The sequence below is a fragment of the Gavia stellata genome, chromosome 4 (genome assembly GCF_030936135.1).
Source record: "Gavia stellata isolate bGavSte3 chromosome 4, bGavSte3.hap2, whole genome shotgun sequence".
Classification (NCBI taxonomy): domain Eukaryota; kingdom Metazoa; phylum Chordata; class Aves; order Gaviiformes; family Gaviidae; genus Gavia; species Gavia stellata.
Genome location: NC_082597.1, coordinates 13,923,441 through 13,950,562, shown reverse-complemented (window position 1 = coordinate 13,950,562; position 27,122 = coordinate 13,923,441). Strand labels below are relative to the sequence as shown.

Sequence of the window (27,122 nt, the reverse complement as noted above, 5' to 3'; positions counted from 1 at the left end):
TTACGTACCATGTTGATATGACTGATTGCTGTGGGACCTGCACAGCTCTTAAGAAGCCTGAGTGCTGTTCCATTCTGTCCTAGATGTTTCATTTCTTATTTGACTGCATTTGACTCTCTAATGCATAACCTTGTGCTGGAACAATGTAGTTTTTTTCCTCAAGGCACTCTGTTCTGGTAGCATATATGGTGCTTCGGTATAGCTTCCTACTTAGATTTTCTTATTGGATGAGTTGTCCAATATTTGCACTGTCTTAGTGCACAAAACTGAGAAATTAATTAACATAAAAAGCAGAACAAACAAAGAAAAACAAGTGATACAAACAGTGCGTTGTGCTTAGACTGTGGAGAGGTTGGGTAAAATTGATCATGGGGATGCCTCAGTGGTAAATGTGTTATGTCCTGCATTTTTGCAGTGCGTAGCTTTTTTTTTAATGCTTTTCCACATGTAGAAAGTAAGTCTTAATTCTTCCTTTATTTTCTACTTGAATCTTTGCCTTCCTGCGTAGGAAGCAAGATTACAACTGGAAGCTATGCTTTCGTTATTAGTTACTCCCTCATGTATATTCTGATAATTTTAGCAAATAGGTAACTGTTAATTGAAGTGAATACAGTTGTCCAGTAGGAGTACTCAAGGGAATCATTTAGCTCAAAATAAAGCTGGAAAATGAAACACTATTCTGGAGGGAAGGGCATATGTAGGTTAGTTTAACTGCTTCAAAAACCTCAGAATTCCCGTATAAATGAATTAATTATAAATTGCCTATAGGGCAGCACCCCTATTGCACAAACTGTTAAAGGAAGGAAATAATCTCTTAGGTATTGTGAGTCTCTAAGTATTTGACAGTTTCTTCTAAGACATCCATTTTTAGTAGTATAGGTGGTTACACAAAGCCGCGTTGATTTTCATTATGACCAAATTAAAATGTAAAACTAATTTTAACTCATTTCCTGTGAGGTTGCATAAACATAACTTGTGTGTAAATGTTAATGGACATATAGGGAACTATACGTAAATGTTAACAAAGAAAAATGACTATGATTTTGGGCAGGTGAAAGGATCTTGGAAAGTACTTCAGGCACTCACTGAAGTTTACTTTAGTAAGGAAATGCATTGTTTTATACATACTTTGTTTTTCTGTTATTTCTACTCCATGAAGAGTAGGCCCAGAGGGAGAAATGTAACTTATGTTGTTTCCTTTAACAGCTTTTTGTTACAAAACTGGAACACAGGAGCTTTGCAGTTAAAGCTTTGGACCTGAGTCTGTTTTTTAAACTGAATGTTCTGTAGTAAGTTGTCGTTAGGCTGGATGTTAAGTCACATACAGTCACAAATCAATCACAGCCTTTTATATTTTCTTTATTTAAAAAAGCACTTTTCCAAAGGCTAGTCCATAGAACTGCTGTGGGAATTGCCCTGATATTCTGCACTAACATTGCTCCAGTTGCTTCTTCAACTGGTGCCAGATATTTTCTTAATATTTTGATTAAGACAATGAAATTTGAGCTTTCATTTCTTTTTTTTGTTACAGTGAAAATGCAGCCTGCAAGTTGTTTAAGATGTCATCTTCCTATTTTTCTTGTTCTGAAAAGAACAGGTAGAAACTTGAATACATGAAAGTGAGGCAGAGAGAACCTAGTTGTATTTCTTATAAATTACAGAAATCTGTAGCGTGTTAATAAACGATTTAAATCAAAAGACCAATAACACTGAAAAAATGTGTGTATCCTAAAGTCAGCAAGCTGTTGCCATAAAACTATGTATAAACTGTGATTTCCTAAAGGGAAATAATATTTACTGCTAAAATGCTAGCTAATCCCACTAATTCTAATACGGGATAGCCAGAATGAGGGCTTACATTTGGTATTTTATACATTAATAAACACTATAGCATTTCTGGTGCAAAGCTATAGCAATGTAACTTTCTGGCACAGCGTTTTAAAAAGCATTAGCGCTGTTTAAATTGGTGATTGTGTTGAAAATGAAACCAGTATCCTGTTTGTACAGTCTTATAGCATATATAATAGGCTTCCCTTCCTGTATTCATAGAAAAAATAATTCCGTGTCTGGTAAAATAAGGCAATATGATCATCCAATGAAGAAACTATGTGCATATAAAAACACCAGTGATGATATTTTTAGCTTTTATGGATGAAGATAACTTCCAGACATATTAAGTGTACATCAGGCCAGGATGTGTTTAGAAGTGAGAAAAGTAGCAATGAAGTGAAAAGGGAATTCAGTGCGGGGATATAATTAAGTAGTGAGCTGATTTGTTTCTAGAGAGACAATACCTCTGAACTGAACATGACCATGATTTTAGTCAGGTAAAGGATCTTGTATGGCATGTCAGGGAGTCACTGGAATTGGCTTTAGTAAATAAATGCAAAAATGAGTTCCTTCTATTCTTGCTTTTAAGTGCCATGTCCTTTAGATTTCATGGGGTCATTGTATTACTTACCGCTTTAAAACCTCCAGAACTTGATCCTGAAATCAGGAGTTCCCTGATAACAGATTCTTTCCCTGTTAACAGATTCTTTCTAGTGTGGTATTGGAATTTAGCATTGACTGGCAACAACTGAGAACATCAAATATTCTGTTTGTAGGAATGTAGTTGACCAATTTTATGTGCTTGAACTGAAGATTTGTTTGGGTGGAGATCACAACCTTCTTTCCTTCCCGTGGTAGGTCAGCTTAATGAGTATATGATTGCCATATTGTGTGGAAAGTTACGTGTATAAAACCTTTTCATTTATAAACTGGACTTGAGAAAACCTCCAGAAGAAAGTTGGGGAACTTTGTTTATGCAACATATGTTGTGAATATGAAGGGTATCTTCATGCCATGGAGGAAGGATTTTTGCAGAAGATGGAAGAAACGCTTGCTCGTGTGGGCTTCCTTTTGCATTCATACTGCTGTCTTTTGATTTGTCTTTAGCTTGTTTGATGTAGCTTCTGGACATTGTATAAACAAGATACCCTTTAGGAATTCTGTATTTATGTCAGCTAGTAGTTGAATCATCTCTGCAAAGTGTGTAGTTTTCCACCGGGCATAGTACTTCTGTCAGATCCTATGCAAACTGCAACATATATTTTTTTTTTTATTCAACACATATCAACTCTGATCTGTCTTGGGTATTTTATTTTCATTTTACTTCTCTCTCCTTATGGGTGGTTTTTTCTTTTTCTTTCTTCTCTCCCCTTTACTCCTGTGCTTGTGTTACCTTCTTCTTCTATTCCTTGAATGTTTTCCTTATTTTTTCAAACCATCAGTTGTTATTGTTTTGGAAGACAGAGGCCATTGCATGATGAGTGGAAAACCATGTGAGTAAGTTAAATATCTATCTTCAACTTTGTCTTTGCCTTGCTTTTAGACTAGAAGCTCTTCAGAATCAGTATTAGCTTTATAGGGGTTGTTACAGATTCAATGAACTGAAGGCAAATGATTGTCTATAGTGTAGTTTGGTACCCTTTTAAGCTGTGTAAGCATTGATCGATCAATTGTTGGGTTATAATAAGAGATAAGGTACATGGCTGGGTTTTTTTGTTTGTTTTGTTTTAATTCAATGGTCAAAGTAGAACTGGCTGGTCTGTTTGAGTCTGGTGTTAAAATCAGAACAGAATAGCTTAGCCACACATTTTATTTGCTTTCTTACCCTCTTAAAGAGAAAGTTAAGTTTGTAAATGTTACCTAGCTCTGATAATCAACATTTTTTGATAAGTAAAAATCTTAGAAGTGTGTTAGCTCTTGACAGTGGGTCAAGAAGCCTGGGAAGCAGGACAATGAGACGTAACCAGACTGGTTAAAAGCAACTGCAGGGATTGAAAGGGTTTCTCCAAAGCTGTTCTGGATATAACAGGCTGTTTTCTCTGCATGTCTGAAAGTTGGACTTTCTTGATTCTCTCTTTGGAAATGGTCTTTGTAAGAATCATCATGCAGACTGCTCCTTAAGAATTTTCATGTTATGGTTTGTTCATTTCACTAGGATTAATATTCCAGGGTTTGTACTGGACCAGGTAATATTGCTTATGGATCCCTCTCCTCAAAAGAGGAACTGTAGCATTGAACTATTTCCTAAGCTTGGTTATTACAGAGATTCCTGGAGACCAAAGCCTAATTTGCATATCTTGAAATAAATGTTGAGTCCTGACAGCTACAAGGGATGCAGTCAATATTCAGAGAGAATAGCAGTGCAGCTTGCATTGGGGTCATGATGCAATCTTCTAGTAAGTACCGTGTATTTGAGCATTCTCACATAATGTACTATTCACCATAATGCATCTGTAAGAAGCACTTGTGTTCTGATAAGACATTGTGATACTTCACTGCTCCTGTGAATTAATTCACTTCGGCTGTAGAGTGTATATTTCTGTATTTTGCATTTTAAAGCCAGGACTTAGCAATCCTGGATGTCTTATCCTATTACTTGTCATGCAGTTACTGTCTCTTTAGAACAAATGTGTATTCCTGTCTGGGCTTATTAGCATTAATAGCTGTTCTGGTTACACAGTGGAATACTGATGCACAATGCTAGCAACTGGGAATGAGAAGAAGGTACCCTTTAAGGGAGGGCACAATGCAAGGATTAAGAGGGCATTGCCTTGGAAAAATGCTACTGTTCCTTAAAGTCAAACTGCAGCAGACATTGGGGTTGAGGTTAAACTTAGCTGATGCGTTGAAAATAAATTGAGATCTTTTAGAGCTATTGATTTTTGTTTGGAATGCTGCCACTTCCATCAAGGGAGTATAAGACTGAGAAGGGAATATAAGATTGAGAAACTTGGTTTGTGCCCTACTTATAGTGGGCTATATAGAACTAGAAATAGTTCTCCTTTTGGTAAGTGTAGGGAGTTCTGATATTTGGAAAGGGTCGTTGTTTCTCCCCAATCCAAACTGCATGCAATATCTAGCCTATTTCCTAGCTAGAAATACTTCAATAGGCAGTCTTCCACATTTGTAGGAATTTAGAAGTTTGTTTTTTTCCTGGCTAAAGGCATATCTGTTTCCACACTGGAAAGCAAGTCATATAGTTTTCATGGCTGTAAGCAGCCATACAACCTGTTACTTTTAAGTTGTTCAGTGCTATGTAGCCTCACTTTCCCAGATATTCTTTTTTTTTCTTCTATAAAAAAGAAACCCCCACTTTACTTGCTTTTATTTCCTATCTTACTTTGTAAAATTTTAGATTACATTCTTTCTTCTCTAGCTGTTCCCAAGAGTGGCTTTGATAGATCTGAGGAAGTAACTTCGGTAATGCAACTTTCCTCATTTTCTGTATTTCGTCTACTTATTTTGTAATTCTGAAAAGCCGTGACTAGCAGTTCCACAAACTTACATTTCCATTATCTAAAGGTGTAATTAACTGTTGATTCTCCAATTTTAGATCTGTAAGTTCAATACTCAGTAAAATGCTATAAAGTGCAATTTCTTGAGGGAGGTAAAAAACCATCTTGATGGTTGCAGTGAAGAGTAAAAGTTAGGAGGAAGCTATTCAAAACCAGGAGTTTCTTTGTGGAGATTACATTGTGTTTTAGTGAACTAAAACAGGAAGGTATTCATAGCTTACTTGTGTGCAGGTTAGCAGCCTGCTGCTCTCTGTGAGTAATGTATGTTGAGCAATATACTGAGTTGAAAGAGACAGTAAAAATGTGGAAGGGGTTCTGCTTGTGCCAGGAACTGTCACCAGTATTTTACAGTCAAACAAGGCCTGACTCTGGTCTCTGCAGGCAGTGGGCTTTGTGGTGCTAATCTACCCGCTGCCTCTCTTCTGATGTGTCCACAGTTGAGGTGTCTCACCGAGTCACCTTGTTAATTCTGTGGCATTGTTGAAATGGTTTCTGGTTTTCCAGAATTAAAATGTGAATTTGACCACAACTGTAGTATTTTCTCAGAATTCTTTAAAATTATCTGTAAACAGAGAAAAGAGGAATACTTGATTAAGTACTGAGCAACTTTGGCTGCAGCCCACCTAGGAATAGCAGTGTCAGTAGCAAGTTGCTCTAAAGACAGTGTTTGCTCTGATACGGGGAAGGAATGGCAATAAAGGAGATCAGTGGTTTACAGAATAAGATTAAAAGAAACGAAATTGGAATAGAGAGAATAGGAGGTGGAAAACTGTTAAATTTGGTGCAACGGTTAAATGATTGATATTTATATAGCTGTTGTCATTTTTGTTAACTATTGCCACCGGTATGGTAAAACCAGTCCAGCTAACCTTCGTCTGTAGGGTTGGGTATGAAACTGTGCTGGTGACAGTTCGTTGTACCAGAAAACAGTCTTGCATTGATGAAGCAGTATGACTCATACCAAACTTAAAATCCCAAAGATACAGAAGTAGGAAATCCCTCTATCCATATCTTATAATCATGTAGAGCATCAAAAACTGTCCTTTCCTGTATTCCTGTATTTGTTAGCTTCCATAACGTATGATGGAAAGAAGCAGATGAACAGCAGTTTATGCACTTATGATTATAGCTAGAGGGAAACTTTTAAAATCTGAAGTATGCCATAGAGTTGTATCCACAGTGGTTACTTGCCTTTACCTAAAAGATGGAAAGGCCTAGATTCTACTTTTGCTGTTTTATCATATTTTTGCTGCTTTCTTAAAGTAAGAAACTTAAGATTGCCATCAATCCTTCTAATCCATTAGTATTTGTAATTTACAGGGTTTTGATGGTATCCAAATATTTAAGTACATAATTAATAACTATTAAATCAGAATTAATAAACCACTAAGGAAGTGCTGCTTTGTAAAGGCTACTTGTATGCTGTGGTGATGGACTTGTTAGTTGAACACAGTAAATTAGTCGAATATTAATAATTCTAATTGTGGTGTTTGGGACAAAGGAATAATATGAATGAGATTGTCTTACGCTGCCTGGAAAGGATCTCAAAATGTTATAAACATTTTTATTCCTTTTTTTTGGGTGGTGTTAAAATTAGAATCTGCCACACATGGTACAATAGGTGTATTCATAACTGGGGAGAAAGATGAGTAGATGAATCTACAGACCAGTTATGTCGGTACTGAGTAAACCTGTGTTTGACCAACTAATAGTGTCAGCATGGTGGATGAAGATAGGGTGTAAGTAAGAGCTATAGGAAATGTTGCCAGTTGGAATTTGGCCAGGATGCTCCCCTTATTACCTTTGTTGCTGTTAAAGGACTACCTGTTCATTCAAATTATCAAAACATTTACCTTGGAAAGAGATGGAGCAGCAAGCAAAGTAATCTTGTAGCGCATATATGCACATGGGAAGAAAAATCTGGAGTTATTTCCATATTGAGGGCAGTCGTCTTGGGTTTACAGCATAAGAGCAAAAGGGTAAAGCTGTCTGAGACTTGCTCAGGCAAATAGGTGCTGGGCAGAAGACAGACAGTCCCTTAAAAATAACTCAGTTATAAAACAAGGAACAGTTAAAGTGATCATAACTGCAGTTGTGGTGTTTGGGACAAAGCAATAACATTAATGAGATTGTATTACACTGCCTGGAGAGGATAAAAAATAATCTGCTGTACATGGTACAATAGGTATATTCTTAACTGGGGAGGAAGATGAGTAGATAAATTTTAGGATCGTGTAATACTGTATGGTTTCTTCAGAATAAAAAAAATGCTGTAATGTGTCAAATCAAATGTAGGCCTAGTCTAATACTTTATTCTGACTGGTGGATACTGAGAGAAAGAATGTAAGAAATGAAACAGAGCCATCCTCCCAGTTTCTCTCAATGGCAGATTCTGAGTAGAAGCTCCCCGACTGTGTATGTGGGAGCAGCAGGTTGATGATCATAAGACACCAGGACCCATCACTGCTGTATTGGCAGCCAGCATAATAGTAGGTACTGCTGCCTGACAGGTTTAAACAGGCCCTGTGCTGCTTGCAAAAGTTTTACTCTTTTAGCTCTGTATAATTTCCTTTCACTCAACTTCCTCATTTTCTTTTCTTTTTTTTTTTTTCTAATTTCCTATTTCTAAAGGAAAAAGTAGTGGTGACTTTTTTTTTTGCCTTTTCCTGTCTGGCAAGGATACCAGATATAACAATGTAGTAACTGTAAGTGGTTCTTCTGGACCTGTGTCTTTAGCCAGGTCCTGTGCTTGCTCAAATCTGCTTGAAGGTGTTTTTTCTTGCTGGGCGATAGAGTGAGAGAGTTCTGGCAAATTGATCTGATATCTTCAAAAAGAAAGAAAGCTGCACTTTGCACCCCATCCAAAATTATTAATTTCTTATTTTTCATAACCTTCGTAATCTTCCCAATCTCCTCCACGAGAACCACCAGGTTTCTTGTGTATGCTACCACTACTGTAATTGCTTCCTTGACAGTATAGGTCTTACACAATCCAGGGTGCATTAAAATATGTTATAGAAACTTAGCTTGATTTTTCTCACCTTCCTCTTATTTGTCTGCTTTTGTAATGCATGATGCTGCTTCCCCTCTGGCATGCCCTTGCCCGTCAGGCCTCCATAATTTGCAGAGTGGCATTAGTTTCCTATTATGTGGTCCTGCTGTCAAGTTTAAGGTTACTTTTATATCAGTATGCTCCTTTTAGACTCAAATTCAGACACCCCTGAAGTGGTCAGGCCATTGGACTGGATGATCGTTGTAGGTCCCTTCCAACTATTCCAACAGAAATACTCTATTCTAAATGCATAGTTTATCTTAATATCTAGATTTTGTGCAGGTGAATAGAAACACCTACCCATTTCTTCCTGCAACAAGCCCTTAATGTGACTGAACTTTGACTTCTGCTCTGTCCTTTTTTTAGGGTGTGGTGTTTTCATGCTTACTACAGAGGATTCCACACTGTGCTATAATAATCTATTCTATTGCTTCTGAGTCTAAGCCTCTTTAGACCTGATTGAATTTTGGTGGAGGTAGAGCCCATTCTTGTGTCTAGTATTCTTTTTGTCCAAAAGTGGTGTTTTGTGGTTTTGGGTATTTTAGGAAATAGGAAACAGAAATACCTTTATCTTGCAGTCTTTTTATCACTCATTTTCAGTGTGCCTTAGTATCTATTGACCAATGTGCTGTACTTCTAATCAGTAATGTTGCATGGAACAGCTCTTGGCCTTTAGCCTCTTATCTTAGTGGCTAAACTCGGTCTTGAGGACTATATTTATGATCTATGTCTGGTATCCACAAATGCTGCTGTTGCTGGCTGCTTCTGTTGTGGCCCAGGTGATGCCCAGGGATGCTTTATAAGAATTTCCTCCTTTCCAGTTGACCTGAGAACCAAGGACTACCAGCTGCCTTCTTGTCCTTGGGTTCCAAGAAGGTTTTCCTCTGCCCAAGAGGACACTGACATCTAGTGGATGGGTTCCACAGACACAGGGCAAGCAAACTGCTGCTTTAAAGGCCCGCTTTCTTCTGGACTCTTACCTAAATTTTGCTTTTGTTTAGTTTTGTGTAACATCTGGAGTTTAAGAATTAAGGGTTGTATAGTCAAGCTGTTTGATTTTTGTTGGTGGGTTTTGGGTTTTTTTGCTCAGTCAAGTTGCCTGCATGTGAGCCTCTGATGTTTGTAATAAAATTATTTAAGATATTGCATTCCCCAGTTGTCCTCCCAGCCTATGAAGAAGACAAGTTACTTGTGTAGCACAGCAAGAAGAGGCAGATGTTCCAGCTTCTCACCTCTGAGGCAGTGCTTCTAAGTTGCCTTTGGTTCTGGGCCTATCCTTTCAATGAAACTTGAAGCCTAATAACACATGGTAGTGTTGCTTTGCAGCTTGTCTCAGGCATCTGTTAGTTTAACTGGGAACTGAGTAGCAGGAAATTTTAACAAAATCACATTTTTTCTAGAACTGTTCCTAAGTAGAGAATGGTGCTTAGAAATCAAACTTTCTGAAAATGTTCATTAAAACATTATCATTGCTTTAAAGACAAAACCAGACATTTCAGTTGAATTAATAAAATTCAGATTTCTTTATCAAAGAAAATAAACACTGCATGAAACTTCATAGTTTAATAGTTAAGCATGGCATATTCTGCTATCAGAGACAGTTGACGTGGACTGAGTAAATCATTGTGCCTGTGAGCAGTTAAGACCATTGCTGCAGATCATTGTTTGTTCTCTGAGGGTTTAAGTCATTCTGCACTAGTGTTTGTTAAACAATAATGTGCTGGTTTTGGATTTGTTGACCATCTAGTAACTTTCTAAATGAGGTTGAAACAAGAGACAGTTTCAAGGCAATTAAATTATGGCTTAAAATCAAAAGAAGCCTTTCATGCCCCATTTAACAGTGGAAGAGTCGGAGAAAGTGTAGACTGACAGTGCTTAGAATGAGGGTGTTAGACTTCAATGTTTGGTGGCAGCCTTTAAAAAGGAAAATATTGCTTCCTTGTCCAGAAAAAACACGGAATTTTTCACTGAAAGGTGCTAAGATTCTTTTATTGTTTGCTAGCATTCTTGGGTTACAGCAAAAGTATCCTCAGGTAGAACCAGACTGTCACAACCAAAAATACTAACATAAAAATGAATTCATGTTTTATATGAAATACCAGAAAATAAAATGTAAATACCAGAAGATAAAATGTAAAGGCTACTAACACTTTTTCTGTGCTAAAGGGCACGCATGCAATGCAAGCAATAGGTAAAGTAGAATATGAATCTTTCCGTCCTAAGAGGAGAATTTCGAGTTTAATCAGTTTTATTAATATAAGGCCATGAAGAAAAGTTAAGAACATGCAGTCCATCAAAGAAGAAATATCACAGCCTCGACTAACCTGTTATTGTAATTAAGAAGAAAGAAGAAAAAAACTTTTATCTCCTGTTGGCTGTTGAGAATTTATAGTCTCATTTCTAGAAGTATCCTAGCATGCTTACTACTGAATACAGCCTGTTTATCAGTAAATATCCTGTGTCTTTATTTCCTCGATGACTGCTGTAAACACTTATGAATTGTCACTTAGTTAATTTGTGATAATTTGCATGTGTGTCTCCTTCATTGTCAGCTTCTAGTATACAACTTTATTTGGCCTTTTTTAAGTTTAGTCTTACTTCTTTTACCCTGAAAGTCTGTCTGCTTGCTTTACGTAATATTCCCATCTTCCCCTCTTATTAGCTTTGTCATCAAACGTCTGTTAGTGTGCTCTGCTTTTCATGAGAAGTCATGAAGGAAAATGCGTGATTGGGCTGGGAAGTTTTTTGAGAAACCCCGCATGTGAAATTCCTCCTGTCAGATGATTTTTTTTTTCCCCAATAGTTTTCCTTTTAAAAACAGTCTAAAGAGACTCTTGTCTTGCCTGAATTCTTGTAGAAATTCACATACTCTTTTGAATTGGCACCATATCAAATACTTATTTGAAGCTCAGATTAGAACAGTTTCCTTTCCCAAGAAAGGAAGTGGAGTCTTATTACTTTGTCGCTTACTCCACATAGATGAGAATTATAGATAAGAATCTTGAGGCTGGATCTGAAAGTATTCCTGTGCATTTCTGAAATACCTGGAAGTAAGTCTATCATTCAGAACCAGGGGTGTTGAATAAAGTTGTTTGTATTTCAGATAGAAGAAACTTAATGAGGTTTCTCTATCGTTTACCAAACAAACTATCTGCTTCTACATTCTGGATTGTAAATATTCAGCTTTTTAAAGCTATGACAGTTGAGAGTTATTTTGAATTTATCAGCAGCTTGATAGACAAGGCACTTGCCTGAACCAGATTCATTTTACCAGTTGACTTTAATACCTTTTAATTTGTTGAAATTTGGCACTGTAGAAGGACTGTATTTCGCAAATTAGCTGTGTAACGAACATAGCCTGCAGGGTACAAACATCAATGAGAGGCTACTTCAGAAACCTTTTTGTGATTGAGTGGATGCTTCATATGAGGTAAACATTTCTCTGCTCTTCAAAATAGAAGAATTTCAGAAGTAATTGCATTATAAATGTAATAAAGGCATCCTACAAACTGTTTGGAAATTAATTTAAAGTTTGACTTGCAGCTTTGGTGTACAAAAGGCAATTAACATGTATATAAAGGTTTTCTTTTAGAAGTATCAGGGATTTAGGTTCTCAACACTGGTTTTAAAGAGGACGTGCACAATGTTACTTGACTCTTTAGTTTGCAAGCTTTTTAAGAGTCTTCAGAATTAAGTTTCCTCTAAAATGTTCATGATTTAAAAAGGTTGAACTTCAAACGCTTTGATAAAAATAGTATTTTCATTTAGTTTTGGTAACTTCTCTGTAGTATTCTTGTCTCTGGGTATTCTAACGAAATCATGATACAGGGCTGCAGAAGAGGCAACTATTTCTTCTGCTAGTCACTTTTGGGTTTGCATGGCCTGAGAATACCTGTGATTAAGTTTACCATGGAACTTCAAGTGTTAATGGTATGTCAAACAATATATTTGAAATGGTTATATTTGAGAAAAATCGCAGCCTTTTCCTTTTTTTAAGTGGCTTGTTGGACAAAATATGAGGAAAGTAAGAAACACTTTCTGTATGAGTGGTAGTACTATAAGGTTGTAGAAAATGCTGCATATATGCCTATGTTACTTTTGTAAAAGAGAATTGCGTATGATATAGCACATGTGGAGAAGGTTAAAGGACTTTTTTAAATTCAGCAGAAACAAACGAAATGGTAAGAGTTCATATTGCTCAGGCATTTAGCATTGTTACTTCCAACTCTTGAATGTTCAGCCATTAAAAGCTTTAATGGAGAGAAATAATCTAAAATCATACTTGTGAATAACTTACTGTCTAGATTTGTTGTTTCTGTACTAGCCATTGCTGCTTTGGTTTTGTTTCAGTAGTTGCTTTATAGCTCTTTCTGGTGGAATTATGAGAATTTTGTTGGCCATTGCATTCCCTGTTCTATCTCTTTTAGAAACCAGAATTGGCATAATTTGGTTGGAAGGTGTGTTCTTTTGAACTGACGGGGACATATTTGTTAGTTAAAAATTGACAGATACTACAAATACAAAACACCATGACACAAAATTCCTTTGCCTATCCATAAATATTGTGCTGGTTATTAGCTAGCGTTATTACAGTTGAAATCTTAGTACAAGTTTGTATCTTTAATGAGGCTGCTTCTTTCTGGCTCTTAAAATGCTATTGAACTCAGTCATAAATGGCCTCTTTATAACTAGCACATTCCTTGGCTTCCAGACACAGTCTCAAAGAAGGGGTGAAAATACTTGTAAGCGTGTTTTCTCCAGTTAGTAGAAAAGTATTTTCTATTTGATACCTTCTTTCTCCCTTTACATTCCATTATATATTCCTTGTGTATATGTTACTGCATGGAAGTACTGATTCAGTCCTTGTCAAAAATTTTCTTTTTTGTATTTATGTCGGGAAAGGTTTTAGATCATGTTTTTTTGGAGGGGGAATAGTCATTAAAACCTTGTGGATGTTCTACTTGCCAGTTATGAATTAACATTACTGTATTAGCAGTATTCTAATCTTGCCTGCTGAATACTGGGGGTTCTACACTACTGAAAGTCTCTACAGATAGTGTATTTCTATACAAGGTTCAAGCCTGCTTCTGAAAAAAAAAGTTAGACTTTTGGGGAAAGATAAAACTGGTATACTTTTACTGGAATTGCTTGCATGTCCAACATCAGCATATTTAACACTGAACTCATGTCATCACATAGCGATTCAACTGTATGCTAAAGGATGTCACATAACTGAAAGGAACAGCGCCTTTGAGTGCTAGAGATGTCTCAGTAAGGTAATTTGAACCCAAAACCAGATCTCGGTTGCAATATTTCTTGACTGCGCAAACAGCTATGCTTTTTACCCAGAGTATTTGTTAGGCTCCAGTTTTCCAGCTTATTCTCAGTGAAAGTCTTACAGGGCAGGATCTCTGTTTCAGATAAATCAGCAAGACATAGCTGTTAAAAAGCCCTGATGCCTTTTTGGAAGGCAGGACGTAACAGCTACAGCAGACCTTGTTTTGGGGGGTGCAGGTTTATTAAAAGGTTTTAAAACTATTCTCTTGTGCCTTTATTTATGGCAGCTTTGGTAATGGGGGACCAGCAGGTAGGAAACTCTAGTTTACTTCTGTTGGAGTGAAAGCTCAGTGTTTCCTGTTTTAGTTGTGGTGCTTTTTTTTCCACCTAGTATGAATTGGGCTGAAAACAAACACTGACCTCAAGGAAATGTGTTCCAAGGCGTGGGAAAAGAGGAAGAGTTTTGCATCTTATGAAGGAAGAGGGAGAAGAACTTAGGTTTGTTTTTTTCTTTTTTATAGTGCTGAGCAGAAACAAAAGCAAAATATATTCTCCATGGAACTTAATGCCTCATTCCACACACTATGAATGAAGTCACAAGCAAGGGAATGGTAAAGACTGTGGGGAGAAGAAAGTTTTGATGGTAATAGATTATGAAATTTCTCAGGGAGAATTGACGTGGTTAAACAAATTAAATATTTTTCTAAGATAGAAGCTTAGCTGATACCTGTTTAGATCCTTATGATGCTTATTTGTATTAATTGCACCTATACTGTATTGGCTATACAGCTCTTCTTTGAATGCTTGTCACAGGGTGCTTTTGACTGTTTAAGGATATTATGTCTGTTAAGGTACGAGCACTGTTAATACAGTTGATATCTACAGTGGTGTGACAGAAAGGTCTGGAGGTGGGGAAAACTGTCTTTGCTTCCTTATTTTGAGATGTTTTGTATTCAGTAGATTGGCATGCATAGTTATTCTGCAAGTTGTTAGAGTTTAAAAATTTTTTAAATATTAGTAATTCTTTTTCACATAAGAAAACAATTATCGTTCATTTGCCCTAAAATGAATGGTGTTAGTTGTCTTGAAAAATTGCAGAAAATTGTATGAAGGACAGCTCAAGCCTTAGTTGCCATCTTGACTTGAAAATTCAACTACTTGTGAAAAATTAATCAGTGAGGAGATTGGTATAGAAGGCTTAAATATGAAGATGGCATATTTTATATGCTACAGTTAACCGAGTTTTTTATTGTATTTAGTAGCTATTTTCTTCAATAACAAGCTGCTGGATTTTTTGCAGATATGTTGATTGATTCCATTGAAACATTTCATCATTTAGAGTGTTGTTTAAACATTGTCTTAAAAATTATTCACCATAGCTTTCTTTAGGAGCATCTTCCCTTTTTATCACATAGCAAGGTGGGATGAGCAAGAGCTGTATATGTTCAAAGAAAGACTTAAAGGGAAAATCAAGATTAAATGCGATGTTTTTAATACACTTGTGCTGTCAGCATGCACAAAACCACCAAAACCTAGAACTGAAGGAATAAGAGGAAAATATTGAATCCAGTAACTTGGAAATTATGCTTTTAAGCAGAGGGGTTCCCTGGTTATGAGTTTTGTTTCCTTGTTTGTTTCTTTAAATGCTTTGCTTCCTTATATTGTTTGTGTTGTTGGGTCTGAAAATCATCTTTTTGAAAAAAATCTGAGGCTTATTTCTGTTTTGAATTACCAAGAATTGTTCCTGAATTGCTTTAACACTGTTAAGAAGCCTGTTACTTGTAGTGTGTGTGTGAATTTTAAATGACTTTTCTGGTTTCGCATCAAGACATGCTTCCCAGCCTTCAACACAGAGCAGTCAATTTTCTAATCACGTAGTTTCAGGCTAACAGAAACTTTCATGTTCTTCACTCATAGCCTATAACAAACTGTCACTGCTGTGTTGTCCTGCATGTTTTCACTTGATGTCAGGTGTTCATAGTAGTCTCTGCAATAAATTGAGTGTGCTAAGGAAACAGTATGGTTCAGAGGTAGAAAGTTATAATTCCAGTTCTTGCATGTGTAATGAGTATGCCACAGAGCTTTCTGAAATATCTTAGAACAGACATTAGTAACTTACTAACTAAAACTTCATTATGCTTTAGTAATTTAATGTTTTGCTTTGTCTGTTTATTTACTTGCTCATCAACAGACCTCTTTAGACTTCTCCATCCTTGTAAAACTAGCCCAATACTGGCAGTAGGTATGTTGCTTAACTATTATGCTAAACATAAACTAACTGCAGCTGTAATTGATAGTACTGCTAATTTAGGCTCGGATTAATGTACAGATAATATAAAAATAGTTTCAGAAATGACGGAGGGAACGGGAGACTTCTGAAGCAATCAGCCCATATTTTGATAATATGCCTGTGTAAAGTTATCTTTAGTTATTAGCAGTGTGGGAGACATGCCTGGTTCTAACGTGTTTGTTAAGGAAAATATAGGTTTGGAAAGGTGGAAAATGTTGGTCTTATTCTGGTAGTACCTAATTCTTGATAGTACGCTCTTATCTTTTTTAACCTGTTCCCAGTTCTAATGTGATACTGAAGAAAGTAGGATATACTCTTTAACTGGCTCCTTTCACTACTGTCATTTGACCTTCTCTGCATGAGGACCTACCAGCATTGTCTTCATTGACTGATGCTTCTTTATTGGATATAAATCTCCAGTTAATGAAAGAACGTGAATTCCCCTCTTCCCTGAGAAAATACCACACAGAGTTGAGATGTTATAGAATACACTGTACCATCTAATACTGAAATTATGCTGTTCTCAGTTCCCTGGGTAATTTTGAGGGATTTTTTTATGTGGTTCACACAAGCTGCTTTGAACACAGTGGGGGTTTTAGACCCATCATTGTCCTGCTATGAAACATGGAAGACAGAACTCCCAAGGGACTGTTGTTATCAGGCTTGTCTATTAATCACTTCAGCAGAGATTCCCTTGGAACACCTAGAGCTTGAGAGTTAGCAGGTGTTGCTAGAAGAGAATACCAAGGTAGTGAAAACTTCTTCTATCTCGTTATTTCTATCAATTCAGCTTGCAATCTCCCTTCAGGGCTTTATTTCAGAGAAATAGGTTAAATCCAGACTGCTAGCTTGTTCCTTGCAGCCAAAGCCATCTGTGAATGTTGAGATGTGGTGAAGCTTTACAGAACAAGACCATTCTCCTTTCATTGTTTATGCTTGGCTAGTGTTTGAGAAGGTTTTTTCCTTCCATTGTGAGGGCTATAGGAATTCTTAAAAATAATTGTTGTTTGAAAGCTGACAGGAATAACTAGGAAAAGACTGATGTGTCACAAGTGTATGCTGTTTTTCAAATACTCCTAAGGCAAAGTGGTGAGGGGGATACTCTGAAAAATTGGTTTTATCTGTAATTTCATATGTATGTACTAAGTGTTAGTATGATAACTAATTTCAATTGTCAGGTTAGACTCTTTGGATGTTATCTTGCACGTAGGTCTTTTCATGTTTTCATGCTATGTTTATTTGCAACAACAGATGCAAAGCATTAATGTATGAATGTAAACCACCGAGATAGTTGGGAGACTTAAATGCAGGTATGATATCTGAAATTATACTAAACTCTGCATTATTTGTGCTGCTTAACAGGGGAATGAGGTAACCAGTGATATCCCATGTGGGACAGTTCAGTGTTGATTCAGCCCAACTGGACCTGACTTCCCCAGAAACTTTGGGCTAAGCTGCACTGTGCCCCACTCTCCCCATGCAGCTGTTGTTCTGGCAGAGTGACTAAAGGAAATCCATCTCACTGTGTTCATTTATTCCTTGCTATTGCAACATGGAGCTGCAGCGGCACCCCTGACTCGGAATACTCCATCCTCCAGCCGAGTTTATTAGCATCAGCTTGTCTTGGTGTTTCCCCGAGCCCTCAGTGATGAGAAAGTGGTATAGGGAAACTCCAGTTGGATTTGCAGGGACTTTGAGCTAAAATACTTCTGGAACCAAAGCAGTTTTAGAAAGTCAGAGTGCCATTTGAGCAGTGATATATCTGAGTCTGCACTTGAGCTGTCGTTTGACAAAGGCATCTCTGGCATCTCTGTGTTCATAGTATTGGTACAGAATCTGAAAGTGTGTAATCTGACCATAGATAACCAGAAGGTAGTTATTTTGACATTTTTGTGATAGTTTGGTTCACATTGCTCCTTACAGGTACGTTTTTCTCACTGTATAGAAGTACTAGGAAATTTATTCTGCCCTAGTAATGTTTATCTAAATTTTCAGGATGGGAGCACAGTTGAATGTAATTCATGTGTTTTTCTTGCCCTCCTGCTAGTAAGAACAATGCAATGTCAAGCTTTATGACAGAAATAGCTGTCTTATTTCATGAAATGAGTACATCCATACAACATTTTTTAAGTCTTTCTTAGTATCTTCTTTTACGCTTTGATTTTTATTTTTTTTTAAGGCAACTTTTATGGAAGCTTTTCTTTAATTTTCAGTTCTTTATTTCTTAATGCACTTAAGCAAGTTTTGCAAAACAAAATAAGTTCTTGTGTGATTGGTGTTCTCATGACTGCTGCTATAGCTGGCCTTGTAGAGCTTCCTAAGCCTGTTGCTGTTGCCTATTGTCCCATAGCAAATGAACCAAGGGTGCTGTGGGGTATTCTAGCAGCTGATGTTTGACACTGATATGTACTGCTCCTCAGGTACGTTCAAAAAGGAGGTTCAAGCAAACATCACTGTTTTACTAACTGATGTTTTGACCATCGGAAATGTCAGGTAAGGCTTAGGAGACAATTTGAGGATTTTAAATAAGTGAAGCCCCAAGTGAAATATTTGTCATGCTTACCTTGCAAAGAAGCCCGGAAAGGAGTCAGAAGAACTTTTGTATCTTAAATAAGGTTCAGGCTTTTATTGAGATTTAAAGAACTCACTTTAGGCAGTATAAATATTTTCTTTAATCCACAAACAACATTTCTATGGTAGTAAGCAATGTGTCTTTAAAGGCTTTCTAAAGTGTTAAATAGATGAAATAGGTTGATTGCAAAAGTCAGAGATCTGTGTTTCCTGAACTGATTGGACTAAGTTCTTCATACGGTAGGATTCCACAAGTTGGGTTTGAACAGCTGACTTGTCTTTTTGTAAAAACACTGAAGTAGATTTGCAGTACAGACTGTAAAACCATTGTGGAAGTTGGAAGTATGTTTCTGAAACTCAAATTGTTTCAAAGGCTCATCTCCCCACCGTCACATGTGGTAAGTGTTTGTCACCATCCCACAAACCACTTCTGTCACGCAGTGAATAAGCAGAATTAAAGTCAAGCTTTTCTAATGAGAATGGAACTTAAGGCCTTGTAAATGTCGTTCTTTAAGTATGATGAATCATGAATATGCACTTACTATTTGACCATTTTGTTCTTAAAAGAATATATAAATGACAATTTTTCTGGTACCAGAATAGCAGTTACAGTGAATATGCAAGTGTCACGGAAGTGTCCACTGTTATCTGCAGAGGCACCAGGCTGGATCTGTAATGTCCCTGCTGTTGGCATCCAAGTATCTTCTGGGAAGCGATTTGGCAGTTTACTGGCTTAACCCAAATGAGTGCTGCTTTGTACTGTAGACAGTTGTTTATTATAAATTAGCATGAAACTGGACTGTGACGGATCTTACTGGCTATCTTGTCATCAGCTTACTATAGTCTGAACAAAATTCTTTATTCTTCTTCCCTGTCATTACCCCCATTCTCCTATTGAGTACATTCTTTTCTTTCTGGTCACTTTAGGCTGTAACCTAGGAAGCACTGAATCTCTTGCATCCTACAGCAGGCTGTGTGTACACGTTGCAATAGCTTTCTGTAGAAATGTTCTGTTGCATGTAGGGCGAAATATTATGCTGAGTCTGGCACTTTTCCATTCCTGTGGCAGCTCGTTCAAAGCTCAGTTTTAGAATTCTTTCCTTACGCTTTAGTCAACTCTTTCTCTTCCAAAGCATGAACTAGATACTGTTCTATGCAGCAGATGCTACTACAAATCATAAGAAGTACTACTTATTCTTTTTGATTGCTCTCAGGACTGTACTTACTTATCTTCTATTACCCATGTCACAGAACAGCTGACAAACATGCATTAAAAGCATGGATCCTGAAGTATTTTAGGAACAGATGTATGTTAAAATCAACCTGTATTTCATTTCCAGTCTTTGCCTTGGAGCTGGGCTATACTTATCCTGCTTTCCAGTCTGTTTAGCAGATTGTACAGCCATTGAATCGTGCAGGGGAGAAGGCTATGCTGAATTCTCATAGCATCACTTCCTAGAAAATGAAAGTTGGTACTAGTCACTCCAGCCTTTTTGGCTTACAATAGGTCCAAGTTGTACCTGTGAAAGTGTTTTTTCTTTCATGCCTTTAAAATGGGCTAAAGCAAAATGGATCATCTTCCTGGGGTGCTTTTTGATACCTAACCTTTTTCCTGTATCACTTCCTCAAGTGTATCCTTCCTCATGCAAAACAACTTCTCCTTCTACTCACGGTTTTTAGAGGTCGTTTTTTCTCTAAACTTCTTTCTGTTACTTTTTCTAAGCACAGTTGTGGCATTTGTCCCATAAAAATCAGTAAGATGGAAAAAAACCTCAAAACTCAGAACGGGGTTGAGATGTGGAACAACATACAAGATCATATTAGTGGCTGTGCTTGGAAAGTCAGTGTTTCTCTTGGCATTTTTTTTTTTTACTGAACTGGAGGCTTACAGCCTATTTCAAACTATTTCTCAGTCTCGAAATTCTTAGCTGATATATAGCTAGATTATGGGTATTTATTTTGCTGTTTCTAGACTGCTGGTTGTGTCCAGTCTTGGCACAGGCAGTATTTTTTTATTTTGACACAGGTAAGGGCAGTGTTACATAGGACAATTTCTCCCATGTCCATTGGTATTCTCGATGTCTGTACCATGTTACAAAACGGGTTTCTCTGCCTGCTATGTATAGAGGTTATGTTGTGAAATTGTGTTGAGTATTGCAAAGATGAGTGTAGTCTGCATGGAAGCTTCCTGTAACTGTTTACATATCTTTTCAAGAATTGAATACTCCTATTCTTCACTGTAGCAATGTTTTTAGATAATATATTTAGCACTTTGATCAGCATGTGGTCAGAAACTTACTGTTCCACCTCCAAATTTTTACTGTTTTTTCTTCATTGGCTACCACTGCAAGTTTTTTAAGAGCAATGTGTTTTAAGAAAGAAAAAAAAAAACCACCCTGCATGCTAGTTCTGTTACGCTTTTTAGCGTTCAGTGATTTAATCTGTAATAAAGTCCTTGGAGAAGAGAAAGAAAATTGTCTGAAAACTGGTATGTCTTGGTTTGCCTTTGATTTTTTTATTTTACCTTGCCATTGTTTTTGCTCTGTAAATGCCACTTTTATGGAATGTTAGATGCATATTATTCAACTAAATTAATGCAAAGTTTTATCCACATTTGCATATAAAATTTGCTGTTTTTTCATTATATCCAGACAAAATTTTATGAAAGTGTTTTTCTGTATGTAACAGAAATGCTACATTTTGCGTGTTTTTTTCTTTTCCTTTTTTGCTGGAAGAATTATTGGAGGACTTGAGTTGCCAATTAATTTTTCCTTCTTCTTTTAAAAATTCAAGTGGGCACTGAGTTTCCCGAGTGTTTTAGTAGTTTCAGAAGAATTCAAGAAGAAAACTGGCTTTCCAAGTAGATGGTGGTCTTTGTGATGCCCTTCTGCCTATATGTTGTTGCATAGTCATCTTGAGGTTCATCTTGAGGGTGCTCACAGGGCACGTGCAGGACAACCAAGGGATCAGGCCCAGCCAGCACGGGTTCATGAAGGGCAGGTCCTGCTTGACCAACCTGATCTCCTTCCATGACCAGGTGACCCGCCGAGTGGATGAGGGAAAGGCTGTGGATGCTGTCTAACTGGATTTCAGTAAAGCCTTTGACACTGTCTCCCACAGTATTCTCCTGGAGAAGCTGGCGACTTGTGGCTTAGACAGGTGCACTCTTCGCTGGGTAAAAAACTGGCTGGATGGCCGAGCCCAGAGAGTTGTGGTGAATGGCGTGAAATCCAGTTGGCGGCCGGTCACAAGTGGAGTTCCTCAGGGCTCAGTTTTGGGGCCGGTGTTGTTTAATACATTTATCTATGATCTGGATGAGGGGATTGAGTGCTCCCTCAGCAAGTTTGCAGATGACACCAAGTTGGGTGGGAGTGTTGATCTGCTCGAGGGTAGGAAGGCTCTGCAGAGGGATCTGGACAGGCTGGATCGATGGGCTGAGGCCAGTTGTATAAGGTTCAACAAGGCCAAGTGCCGGGTTCTACACTTGGGTCACAACAACCCCATGCAATGCTACAGGCTTGGGGAAGAGTGGCTGGAAAATGGCCTGGGGGTGCTGGCTGACAGCCGGCTGAATATGAGCCAGCAGTGTGCCCAGGTGGCCAAGAAGGCCAACAGCATCCTGGCTTGTATCAGAAACAGTGTGGCCAGCAGGAGTAGGGAGGTGATCGTGCCCCTGTACTCGGCGCTGGTGAGGCCGCACCTCGAATCCTGTGTTCACTTTTGGGCCCCTCCCTACAAGAAGGACATTGAGGTGCTGGAGCGTGTCCAGAGAAGAAGCTGGTGAGGGGTCTGTAGCACAAGTCTTATGAGGAGCGGCTGAGGGAACTGGGGTTGTTCAGTCTGGAGAAGAGGAGGCTGAGGGGAGACCTTATCGCTCTCTACAATTACCTGAAAGGGGGTTGCAGAGAGGTGGGTGTTGGTCTCATCTCCCGAGTGACAAGTGACAGGACAAGAGGAAATGGCCTCAAGATGCACCAGGGGAGGTTCAGACTGGATATTAGGAAAAACTTCTTTACTGAGAGAGTGGTGAAGCGTTGGACCAGGCTGCCCAGGGTAGTGGTGGAGTCACCCTCCCTGGAGGTGTTAAGGAACGTGTGGACGTGGCATTGCGGGACATGGTTTAGTGGGCCTGATGGTGTTGGGTTGATGGTTGGACTTGATGATCTTACAGGTCTTTTCCAACCTTAGTGATTATGTGATAGTGATAAACAAGATTTATATTTTTAACTAGCCACCGACCTCCCCCATTCTCCCTCTTCCCCAGAAGAAAGCAAGCCATAAACGTTTCGGATCTTCAAGGTTGATAATCAGGCATTAAAGATGGAGGGAGGGGAACATGAACAATCTCTATCCTTCTACCTATGCAGAATAACACTTAATCGAGATACTAAACTTCTTTGAAGCTACGTTCTGTTTTCCTCTTGATCGTCTTATATACCACCACCATGTCAGTGACGATAGAATGGCTGGTTTTGCAACCACCTAGCTTTAGCTGGAAGCCAGAGTTAACTTTCTGAGTTCTTCAGTTTCCTTTTTAAATCTGGATGTCTACACAATTTAAAATAACAAGTGCTGGTTCCTCTTGTTTGTTTGTTTTTTCCCCAAGAGAATTTGTACTCTTCTCTTCCTGCTCAGCTTTACGGTTGAAAAGGCCTAATTTGAGTGGGATGATAAAAGCTGTATTGCTCTTGTTATTTCCTAGGTTGCTGGAAGGCACAGGCTGGATTTTATTATTAGAGGTTTTGATTGTTTCAGATTTCTAGGATTTGAAATAGATGGAGGGGAAAAAGTGGCATATTATTGTGAATACAGCAGATTTCCTTTAATCTTAATTGTGAATACCTTGTACCTGAGAGGCAGGGACCTTCTTTCTCTGGGTGAGCTTGAAGCTCAACAGGAATTGGGTGTTGGGAGTTGGTGCCTGTTAAAAGTGAGATTTTGCTTTCTGTTCAGTTGTTGGAGTTGGAAGCCATGTGCTTCGGAGCAAAGTACCAGCTGCTAACAGCTGTTCCTGAGCCAGCCTGCTCTGTGCTCTTCTTCCAGGTATTAAGTGCAATAACAGCTTTCTGTTTCTCACAGGTATTCTTAATGCAGTTGTTACTCCCTAACAGGGCAGTGTATTTCCTAGATAAAATATAGCTGTATTCCGTACTGGTGCTGTAGTGGCTTTTCCAAAGTTCCATGTCTCATGATGTATAGAGCTGGCTTCAACTTGGTTGTAAACTGCTGATGAGCTGAAAGTACTGGATAATTAGATTTTTAAACTTCATCATAGTGAATATTGCAAAAGGAGAGAAGAGGGTTTTTTTGAGTGGTGATCTTACATTTCATCGATGAAACTAATACCTTGTGATATTTCTGTTATCTTGAAACTTGAAAATATAACATAAATGTTTTATTTCAGAGGTTAAGAAGATTGTCAACAAAATACAGAACGGAGAAGATCTACCCAACAGCCACTGGAGAAAAAGAAGAAAATGTTAAAAAGAATAGATACAAGGATATATTGCCATGTAAGTCTGATTTATGTGTTAATAGAAGACAAAGGAAAATGCTTGTTAGTCTTAATGTGAGTTTCACTATTTAGTTATTACTGAAAGGCGAAATTGTAGATAATTTGCTGAAAGATAGCTTTCATAAAATTTTTTTTTTAACGTGGAAGGCAACGTAAGTGAACATTTTTATATCTTATTAGGACAGCTATCACGTAAAGATAAAATGTCTGCTAGATCCCAAGCCATATTAAGCTGATGCTTTCATTTTAGCTTGGAATAGTCTAGAAATTTACTAGGTACTTAACTATATTTTTCCTTGGGAGCATGTTATTCATGGTAGAAAACAAATGTCAGCGTAAACTCTAGGTGAAATTTTAAGGAGACTTAAGGAACCTGGTTTTGTGGTTTGAAGTAAAATAGATATTTTTTCCTTGTTGTATCCTGCAAACAATGTCAGAGAACTTTCAATGCTGGATTATCTTTGGTTTGTGTTTTGCTAGAGCCCAAATGAAATTCTGTTTAGTGTTTGAACACAGAAAACAAGAGTCGGAGCAGAATTTAAATTTTAAAACCACCAATGTGTGGATATAACAGATCGGTGCTCTGTAATGACAAGATTGCCTGTTACAAGCTCACTTTGTGTAGCTCATGAGGCCATGTATTTCAGAAGCTCTTACTGTACTTCTCAATATGAACAGCTGACAGTGAGATTAAAGGATAGTCTTACGAAAAATGGCATTTTTCATGTCCCAGAAGATTAGCAGCAGATACATTTTACTCTGCTTAGCTTTCTCAGAGTGTTAGGAGGTTTAAATCAATTTGAAGTTGAAAATGGTCTTAAGCATCATTAGCTTTCATTTTCTAAATGTGTTCTAGTCATAAACTCCAGTAAATTACTGTGTGTTTCAGATTGTTGTATACCTGTGTGCTCTGTTTTTCCAGTGCTGGAATTTTTACTGTTTATTAGCGCTTGGAGCAATACTTCAAGCAGTAAACTGCCCTAAAGCCACAGGCCCTATGTTTCACAAGGTGGGCATAGTGTTTGCTGCTGCAGTGAGAAGGAAAGGCGCGTGTGCTGGAAGATGTGTCTATAACATCACATGTTGAAGAGTAGTGTGGTACTAAGCTGAACTGCAGCAAAATAGTTAAATATCATTGGGATTTTTGTGTTTGTTTTTGTTTAGTTGGGAGGAAATGTTTAATGGATGGAGTGAAAAAGAGAGGGGAAGATGTTATTGTCATCTTATTATTAACAGCTGTTATACTCTTTCTTCTGTGCTGGCATTTTGGTAGATCATGAACAATATAGCAAAATCTTGGTAGCACCTAGGCTGAATCAATGAGACACTTGATAGCTAGTACAGTAATGAATGGCTGCAAGTAGTGGTAGATGTGCTTTTCCTTCATCTGCATAAAAATAAAACCCGAGTCACTGGGATCTGAAAGGGTATACAGACAACAGTGGGGAAAATGAGCAAACCTCAAAGCTGGCACTGGGGAAAATTGAAGGTATATTTTCAGTTAAAGTGAGAAGATCTTCAAACATCCAAAGGTTTCAGCAATAAATTGATGGGAGACCAGCTTGACAGAAATGAAAGCCAGGAGATGTTTTGGAGGAGGAAGGGGGATGATACTTTGCTTATCTTTTATAAATCCAGAAAAGAACTTAGATCTGTAACTTCGTTGGATATTAGTGCTATATTTTTCAGAAATCGTTACTGCTACCACTACCTCAATACTAACTCAATACTGGATTCAGAGTAAAAGATGTGTGCATGTTCACATTACAGTTTACTAAGCCATCCTAAATGATATTTAAATGAAACATGGTGTTCAGTGGTTACCTGAAGATACCAATTAGTAATTGTGAACTGAGCCTTTAAGCTATATATAAATATCCAAGCACTTAATCTTCTGAAGCTGGAACCTGCAATGGAATTTTTCTTGGAGATGTCTATTCCAGACTTAAAACTCTGAAAGAGCTGATCTGTGGCAGATACAGGCAGGTTGGAATTGTTGACATTTGGAAACTGCTCTAGAATTTCGGATCTACTGTGCTGGGAAGACAGGAGCTCTCATTAGCCTACCACTTTAATTAGTCTGATCTGCCATTTGAAAGTATTTTTTAGTATTAAGTCTGTGACACCATTGCATGCTTATAGAGTGTTCTTGCATTTACATTATATGTATGAGAGTGTAATACAATGTAATCTGTTTTAAGGGTTTCTCTATGTCTTTATGTGAGTACATTGTCTTTAGATCTGTGATGTAAATGTCTTGTGATGTAATAATCTACACTTGTGCTTTTTTAGGAATCATTACATGGTAAGACAAACATGTTTTGGACATTATCAGGACTGGCCCAAAATTTCATCATCTTGGAAGCTTTTTGGAAGAGCTTTCTGTACAGAGATAACTCTTAGCATGTATTTCTTGTGGGCTTGGTTCCCTGTTTTATTACCAGTGATGTTTTGACAAAAAAAAAAAACCCAACCAACCATACTTCCTCTTTGTAAATAGACTTGTACTTTATGTTTTATCTTGAATTTAGCTCTAATAAACGTTTTAGCAGCTGTTCTGTGGTTGAGGAATTGACCCTAGGAGCAGAAAGTAACAGAAATTGCTCGAGCAGATGCTGTTTCTGCAGATACTTCTGTTCCCTGGTTCGAAGATAATTTTTTTTTAATCTGGATTTCCAACTAAAACAGTCTCTATTGTAGAGGTGGTTTGAATGATTTTGATGTGATAGCTAGGAAGAGTTGGTATCAACAAGAGCTGGAAGGACTAGTGAACCTGCCAACCACCTACCCTCCCTCTTAGTAAGAATCATCAATTTTTTTCTGTATTAAATATGCACTTAGGTTTTTTTCAATGCCAAAAAGAATTCCGAGATGTTTAGTTTATTCTGTCAACAAGTAATCAAGGCTATTTTTAAGACTGCTGAGTATTTTGGTCTCCAAAGATCTGATTTTTTTACAAGAAGCTTTCTCTGAGACAGTCAGTAATGCTTGAGACAGAAACTTGAAATGTCAAAACCCCCTAAATGAGGGAATCTGCTGCTTCTAGTTTAGAAGTGCCCCAGCAAAGTGCCT

The 27,122-nt window shown here is 37.7% G+C and overlaps 1 protein-coding gene across 1 annotated transcript in view; it reads left to right on the top strand.

Moving 5' to 3' along the window:
* PTPN12 (protein tyrosine phosphatase non-receptor type 12) overlaps positions 1-27,122 on the top strand; it is an 82,779-nt gene that overhangs the window by 9,135 nt on the left and 46,522 nt on the right. The window contains exon 2 of the mRNA XM_059816216.1: positions 23,940-24,048. Within this exon, the coding sequence (XP_059672199.1) occupies positions 23,940-24,048 (109 nt within the window). The remainder of the gene's footprint in view (positions 1-23,939; positions 24,049-27,122) is intronic.